We start from the raw sequence: 8892 nt of genomic DNA, 5'->3' as shown, positions 1-8892 counted from the left end.
AGAGGGCACCAGACCCCATTACAGATGGTTGTGAGCCACCATGTGGTTGCTGGGAATTGAACTCAGGCCCTTTGGAAGAGCAGGCAATGCTCTTAACCTCTGAGCCATCTCTCCAGCCCAAAAAATATTTTTTTGAGAAGAAATACATTGTAACAATGGATGCATTCAAACTTTAAAAGTTTGGAAGAAACTGAAAGTCTGGTTCACCTAGTCCATCTCAGCAGCATGGTACAGGGACGTGAGTGCACTTAACGGTTATTCTTTTCCCCCATTTTTATTATATTATTTTATTACTTAAAATAAATTAGAGAAATTTTTAAATTTGAATATATTTCAATCACATTTCCCTTGCTACAAGTCCTTCCAGATCTCCTTCTTCTCCTTAGCTATCCAACTTTAATTGATTTCTCAAAACACAAACAAAAACCATATACAACAACAAAGCCCTCTCAAACCAAGAAACAAAAATAAATCAACCCTAAGGGGGGAAAAACCCACCAAAAGGTAACTAAATAAAAGTGCATATATAAAAAAAGAAAACAAAACTTTGAGCTGGGCGGTGGTGGCACATGCAACCATCAGCAACTTGGGAGGCAGAGGCAGGAGGATCTCTGTGAGTTGGAGGCCAGCCTGGTTAACAAAAGATAGTTCCAGGACAGGGCCCAAAGCTACAGAGAAACCCTGTCTTTAAAAAAAAAAAAAAAACTTTAGAGTTAATTAGATATTATTCTATTATTCAACTACTCCCGAATAAACGAATGAAGACCTGCTCTGAAGTGGTCAATATATTCAGTGTCATTCCATTGGAGAAAACTGATTTCCCTCTTCCCTAAAGGTATAAGTGATAGTTCAGTTAATAGTCTTTATTGTGGTGACAGGATTCCATTTATTTATTCATTTAGGTTTTTTTTTAGCATAACAAAATAAAATACAGACCAATAAAAGGAAAAGGGCCCAAGAGAGGGCAAAAGGATCAGAGACCCACTCATTGCCATACACAGGAGCCCCAGAAGAACAATACAATGGAAGCTGCAACGTAAGTGCAGAGGATCCGGTACAGCCGTACAAGCCCTGTGCATGCTGCCTCAGTCTCTGAGTTCATGCGAGCTTTTCTTCTATTGACGCAGAGAGCCTTGTTTTCGTAGGGTTCTCCATCCCCTGTGGTTCTCACACTCTTTTGCCTCCTCTAATGCAGGATTCCCTGAACTCTGAGGAGAGGGATTTGATAGAAACATCCCATTTAGGGCTGAGTTCTTCAAGGACTCCCAGTCTCTGCATAATATATGGCTGTGGATCTTTGGAATTTTTTTTTCTCATCTGGTGCAGGAGGAAGTTTCTCTGATTAATAGTTCTCCTTAAAGATGACTCGGGCCTTCAGGACCTTTAGGTAACTTTCAACCTTTTGTGTGTCCCTTTTCAGGCAACGGCAGAGGTTAAACATAACAAAAAGGTGAGTGTCTTCATCAGATGACTGAAGTTCTCTCAGTCCTGACCAGTGAGGAGGAAAATTTTCTACAGCTCCAGGCTGGGTCTACACAACAAATGGATAGAAAACATTAACATTATAAGGATTTATTTCTCCTCCCACTTTATGCGTATATGAGTGCATAGATGTGTATGTGTACAGGTGTATTTGCAAATGGATTTGCTGATCAGTAGTCAGTCTTCAGTAAATATCCTCCAATGAGATCACTTTTTTTTTTACTTTATTCAGAATCCACTTTAGATCTCCATGTCTTCCTCCCTAAAGCTGCCCTTATATGGAGAAAATACTACACCCCTTTTTGACAAGAATAATGAGATTAAATCGGGTCCTAAAACATAGAAAGATATTTACAGACATGACATATATCCTCAAACCCAGCAGATATTTTTCTAAATTTTAAATTGTTCAGTAGAAAATAGAGGTATGTAAACTAGTTATAAATCATGGATTTTCAGACACATGGGCCAAGTAGCATTAATAATCTAAGTGTAGAAGTCTGATGAATGTACATATTTTGGGCATGCTGTTGATCCCAGATGAAATATATCAATATACAAGTAGGCAGATGGAAAGCCCCAAAGTTGTACTTGGCTCCACACAGAGATTTGAATCAGAGAAAAATGGACCAGCAAGTGTGAATTCTTTCAACCCAAGGAATATTACATATCCTTAATACTTTCCTTGATGTGTCTTTCATAATTCATGATTCTAGTAGAGTGTCCTAATCTTTTAACTTTCAACTAAATATATTCTTTGTACTATGCATTTTCTGAATCCTTAGACATGATAAGCTTATTTCATTCAGTGTTTTAAAATGCCGTCCAGGAAAACCAGGAAATAGCTGTCATAAGAAGACCATCTATATTAAGCAGGGGTGTCCACAACACCCGAAAAGCTACTTTCCAAATTACTATGAAGAACATTGGCTTTTTGTTGGTGGTGTTAGAACCCCTTGTTTACACAGTTTTCAGTAAACACCTCTGGTGTTAGATTTACAAGTGGTCCCTTGCTTGCTCAATTGTCAACGAATGTGATACAAAAATTTCCGTCTTGTAAATGAATTATTTAAAAGTTCTCCTCATTGTCCAAAACACCACTTTCAGAAATAACATAAACAAAGAAATGTGAAGAGACAAGTTACCCTGCTCAGTAGGACCTCAAGTCCCTTCAAAAGTTCTATAATTCCATGCTTCACATCGTTGATTCTTTGCATCATTTCATTAGACTCTGTTGGGAGAGCAGCCGTGGCAAGTATCAGGTGTATCAGAGGATAGTCCCAGGCACGTGAAATTGCTATGACTGCTTTCAGAAGGTCTTCTGTCTAGGGAAGCATGATAAAAGTCACTTTAAATGAAGTGAGATTCAAGAGGGTAGATATCTGTTGATTTTATCCAAAGATGGTGAACTATAATATGTATTTCTTATTAATACATATTTTTCATAGTATCTACACATAGTAGAATTATAAAATTTAAGCTACTGTACTATAGTTTGTTAAATAAAATTAGATCCGAACAATTTTCTTTTATACTGACAGGTCAAAATAATTGCTTTTTACTTTCCCTCTCTATTCAACCATCCGTCTCTGTGGTGGCTTGACAGAAAATGGCTCCCAAAGAAAAAGTGTGACTTTGTTGGAGTAGGTGTGGTCTTGTTGGAGGAAGTGCATCACTGTAGGGGTGGGCTCTGAGGTGTCACATATGCTCAAGCTATGCCCAATGAGACAGTTCACTCCCTTTAGCCTTTGGATCAAGATTCAAGGACACTCAGCACCAGCACCACAGTCTGCCTGCACACTATCTTCTCATCCGCCCCAAAGATGATAATGCATTAAACCTCTGTAGCAAGTTACCACAATTAAATGTTTTCCTCTATAAGAGTTTCTGTGGTCATGGTATCCCTCCACAGCAATAGAAACCCTAATAAAATATGTTCTTTTGTATTACTAACCTCTCTGTGAGAAAGCAAGGCTTTCTGGGACTCAGTAAGTGACTTCAGGACTTGGTTTTAGATAAAATAGATAACAACACTGTCAGGTGAAAGTGGTCCAAATAATTTCCACACTAATAAATCACACTGATCTCTCATAGATCACTCTAGGATTTTGTATTATGGAAGAGTATTAAAACAATGGCATATTGATGGAAACACAGCTTTCAAAACCATATTTTTCTACATCTGCATGACTTCCCATTATATGAGTACACATATAAATTTATGGTAAATCAAATCAAACCCTATTTCACATAGAGAGTGAGAAGGGAAAGATGCTAACACAGAACTATGTGTTTGTACAGACCTCATCAAACAGGGGCCATCCTATGACAGAAGATAACAGGAAGAAGAGGAGCCTCTTTTACAGCCTCTTTCCTCTAATGAGAAGAAGGCAGAACAGTCAGGGAAGACTGCACATAATGAAGAAACTGCAGTGGGACCAAGAAAGTCTTATAAGCTGAAGTAGCATGCTGCTAGAGGAGGGGCCTTTAGCGTCAGAATATAAAAACTATTGTATCTGCATTTCTTCCACATGTTTTTGAGTGTATACCCAGACAAAAGTGTCCAATTCATAGCAAAGCTTCCCAGAGAGTAATAAGAGCAACCCCATCATGACGATGCTAGAAACTGTGCTCAGAATTTCTGAATTTACTGAAATGTAAGCTGGCATTGTAAGTTATCAACTGTGAGATGTGTGAATTGTTTGCTAACTGTTGCTTCCTCCTCCATGCTATAGATCAGAGATCATCCATATTTGGCCCCTGTAACCCACGTGAAGAACAACTAAACACTGCTCAGTTTTATTTGTTTCAGTGAAAACCAAGGGGGGAAAAAAACCTACTTTTGTTGCACGGATTTGCTTAATATTCTCTGGAGTCGTGATGGATGCAGTGTGGCACTCGATGGGCACCTTGTCGTTTAACCAACTTGCTTTAGCAAACTTTATATTCTGAAAGAAATGATATGATTCAGTGTATTGGTTTTCAGAATTGAATGAAAATATATATGACCACAGCATCAATGTTCTTGACAGAACTTATTTTTTTAAAAAATCAATGCGAACATAAAAATTAAAACACAGCAATAAAGCAATTATGTTTGCTCATTTTTTCCCTTTAGATATCTAATCTCATTTACTGACCTCCCAAATTCTAACTCTTCTCTTCTTGAATATTCTCTTATTTGTCCCTTAAAATGTTATTGTTGGGAGAACAGGCACCAAAAACCTTACAAACTCCAAATCAAAAACTTACAGTGTTAAGTATAGTTTTCCCTAGGATTTGAACTGTGTTATAAAATAGTAATTTTTGCAAATTTATAAATGTCTTGTTTATCCATTGACTCAAACTGATGTTCTTCCTTTAATTCATAATTACAAATTTATCTTTATTCTAACATTCTACCATGTCTTTATATTTGAATAATACCATATCAGTGGTGAAAGTAGAATGAAGTAATGTTGATACAATCAAAATATAAAAAAAAATCTAGCCTTATTTGAAGAATCTATTTCCCAAAATGAAGGAAAATGCACACAATATTTAAAGTTTATATAATAATCAGTTGTGAATTATATTTCCTCGGGTATTTATTTTTTAAATACAATTTTTTTAATACTAGTCATGAGAACATTTGGAGAAGGTTAATGGGTTTCTGGGAATGCCATGCAGTGGAAAAATTGTGAGAGACAATCAGAGAAGGAAATGAGTAAAAGGAGTTTTCACCAATGAGTGAAAAACACAATGGGGACGTATATTCTTTTCAACTCTAAAGACCAGTTCTCCCAGATCTTTATCTTGTATTTTCCTTCTTCACAGAACCCAGAGGTCACGTGTCATCATTAGGAAGGGAGGACACCTTTCCCTTCTACACAAGCTCTCTTTTGCACACAGGTGCTACACACTAAAAATATTAAACAACACTTGATCTTAGCCAAAAGGCCGAGAAGCGATGAGGGGGGTAAGGGGAGATGGGGAGAGATAAGGCAGAAGGGGAGGATGGGGAGAACTTGGGGAAAAAGGAGGATTGGGATAAAGGAAGGTTGGATAAGGGAGCACGGAAGCACAATTCTTAGATAAGGGAGCCACCTTAGGGTTGGCAAGAGCCTTGAACCTAGAGTGGCTCCCAGGAGCCCAAGCCGAGGTCCCCAGTTAGTTCCCTGGACAGCTGAGGATAAAGAACCTGAAATGACCCTACCCTATAGCAACACTGACGAATATCTTGCATATCATCATAGAACCTTCATCTGGGAATGGATGGCGTTAGAGACATAGACCCACACTGGAGCACTGGACTGAGCTCTCAAGGTCCCATTGAGGAGCAGAAGGAGGGAGAACATGAGCAACGAAGTCGGGACCACGAGGGGTGCACCCACCCATTGAGACAGTGGAGCTGATCTATTGGGAGCTCACCAAGGCCAGCTGGACTGTGACGGAAAAAGCATGGGATATATCTGGTCTCTCTGAACATGGCAAACAATGAGGACTGATGAGAAGCTAAGAACAATGGCACGGGGTTTTGATCCTACTTAATGTGCTGGCTTTGCGGGAGCCTAGCCAGTTTGGATGTTCACCTTCCTAAATATAGACTGAGGGGGGAGGACCTAGGACTTACCACAGGGCAGGGAACCCTGACTGCCCATTGAACTGGAGAGGGAGGGGGAGAGGAGTGGGGGGAGGGGGAGAAGGGTGGGAGGAGGGGGAGGGAAATGGGAGGCTGGGAGGAGGTGGAAACTTGCTTTTTTTTTTCCTTTTCTCAATAAAAAAAAAATATTAAACAAGATTTCTTCACATTTTGGAGTATCTGAGAAGTTGGATATCACCCCCTCCCAATTTACATGGTTGTGATTATTTAGCTTTTATTTGTTCATTCAATTCACTGCAGTGTAATCATCCTACACTGAAATCTGCAGGGGGTGAGTTGAGAATTTCCATAGAGAGTGGAGTCCTACATAAAAAACCAAGAAGTCACAGTTCCATCCTGTGGGTCTTTGGGGATCTGATGTTAAAAGTGAAAGTTCAAATTATGTTTTTATTTTTAAAATATATTATTTAGAAAATTGAAAAATTATTCCATTCTTAAAAGCGCTTGAGATTTTATACAACCTCCCAGGTTCTCCAATTCACATTTTATTATCTGCTTCTTTCTATTACCTATAAAATTTTGTCACAACAACGTCAGATAGTGGTGATTTCTGATTTAGTTAGTAGCATTTTCTGCAGTCCCCATTAGAGAGAAAACAAGAAGCAAGCGAGGAACTTACAAATTCGTGGTATATGTCTGCAGACATGTCATAGTTGGTATGAGACTGTTCAACCACATGATCATACAGGTCTTTAGTGGACAAGACATCTGGTGTGGAGGACACATTCTCCCAAAGGAGCAGATTTGCCAACAGCAGCAACAGACACATCACCGCTTTAAGAGAAATGAAATGAGAGAATCTATTCAATGGAGTCTTCAAGAGTTCAATTGTCTGGGAACGTTGCCTCTTCTGTAGGCCGGCTGCTATACGACTTGGCTTGATATAGATGAAGGGGGAATATTCTTTTTAAACTGGGCCAACATGGGGAAATAAATACATTTCTCTGACACACAGCTTAGAACCAGAGAAATCACACCACAGTTAGGGCTTGCAAGATGAACTTCTCAACTATGCAACTACGTGGAGCGTTAATTAACCCTAAGTCAGGGTCTTCAAGTCATTCTTGGCTTTTGTCCGAAAGTCTTAGGGTTTTATGTTCACTTTCCATTTCAGGAAATAAACTTGACAGCTCCAACTAATCCATTTTCTTGTAAATACCCCTTAAATGTTAAGATTGTTAGCTCAAGAGTGCTTTTCTTTTTTTCACGTCATTTAACATGTTCAAAATTGGTAAAAACACAAACCTGCTATTATCAGCTACATTAGGCTTCATAAATGAATGTTTATTCAGATTGATATATTAAGCAAGTGAATACATATCTAAACCTTGGTAATCAAACATAATTACAACTTCCTCTTTCTGTACGTAAAATAATTAGATCATTGAATCTTGTATTCTTCGCAATGAACATTTTCTCTGTAATGCAAATTGGTCAATTGAGTTGTGTTATGAAGGACAGCATGCAATGGAAAATGTTTACTACAAGGTACCCCTTAGATATCAGTACTACTGCCCCCTTACCTATCAATATTGTCTATCAATAAAATGCAAAATTAAAACCACTGATCTCGCACTTGACTGAGTGATTACATCCTAAAACATTCTCTACTTTCTGTTGTCTTATCTCCAGGTGAGGCATCATCAAACACTGGTTCTTAAAAGAGCAAACCTGATCATACCATAGAAAATATACTGTTCACTGATGAGAACTTATGTTGGAGAGGTGATGGGGTAAAGGGAACACTCCTGCATTGCTGGTGGGAGTGCAAGCTGGTACAGCCCCTTTGGATATTAGTATGGCAATTTCTCAGAAAATTAGGAAACAGCCTTTCTCAAGACCCAGCAATACCACTTTTGGGTACATACCCAATGGATGCTCAATTGTATCATGAGGACATGTGCTCAACTATGTTAATAGCAGCACTGTTTGTCATAGCCTGAACCTGGAAACAACCTAGACGCTCCTTGACCAAAGAGTGAATAAGGAAAATGTGGTATATTTATACAATGGAGTACTGGACAGCAGAAAACAAAATGAATGACACCTTGAAATTTTTAGGCAAATGGGTGGAGCTAGAAAACATCATACTGAGTAAAGTAACCCAGACCCAGAAAAACAATTATCAGATGTACTCACTCGTTAGTGGTTATAAATATAAAGCAAAAAAAGAATCAACCTACAAATTACAATCTCAGAAAATCTAGACAACAATGAGGACCCTAAGAGAGACATATGGGAAGGAGAAAAAGACAAGATCTCCTGAGTAAATTGTGAGCATGGGGACTATGGGAAAAGGTTGAAGGAAAGGGGAGCCAAAAAAAAAAAATGTATAGCTCAATAAGAGAAAAGAAAAGAAAATATACTTTTCAAACATACCTTCATGAAATAATTCATTGATGAAGCTTAGGGAAACATGACAGAGGTCTACTTACGGGAGCAGGGTTGAGCTGAAGTCAGCTGCATCTTAGAACTTAGATCACAATGTAGTCTCCAATTCAGGAAAGCTGCTGTTTCACCTCACTACTGGTTTCATTCAATGTTCTACGTACTATATATACAAACAGAATTACTCAAAGCTATGCAGAGCTGGGGGTACAGATAGAATCAATATCTACACATCAGTGACCCTTTCCCTTCCGGGAATATTGACATCCTATTTACCTTTAACACAGTCCTACTTAAATGTGCTACTTTGATTTCCCCCATGTTATCTAGAGGCTTCAAGTCATTCTGGAAATCTCCAAGACCATCTCTGTTTCATAGTT

At 38.5% G+C, this 8892-nt stretch overlaps 1 protein-coding gene across 1 annotated transcript; it reads right to left on the bottom strand.

Moving 5' to 3' along the window:
- Positions 1-1342: 1342 nt before the first annotated feature.
- On the bottom strand, positions 1343-6893 carry LOC101980445 (prolactin-3D4-like). Its single transcript, XM_005355125.1, has 4 exons — positions 6744-6893; positions 4323-4430; positions 2628-2807; positions 1343-1531 (listed from the first exon to the last, which is right to left on the bottom strand). The coding sequence occupies exons 1-4, from the start codon at positions 6891-6893 to the stop codon at positions 1343-1345; spliced, it is 627 nt and encodes a 208-aa protein (XP_005355182.1).
- Positions 6894-8892: the final 1999 nt, after the last annotated feature.

Source organism: Microtus ochrogaster, chromosome 16, assembly GCF_000317375.1.
Source record: "Microtus ochrogaster isolate Prairie Vole_2 chromosome 16, MicOch1.0, whole genome shotgun sequence".
Taxonomy (NCBI): domain Eukaryota; kingdom Metazoa; phylum Chordata; class Mammalia; order Rodentia; family Cricetidae; genus Microtus; species Microtus ochrogaster.
Note: the sequence above shows the minus strand (reverse complement) of the source record. Positions and strands in the feature narration are given on the sequence as shown.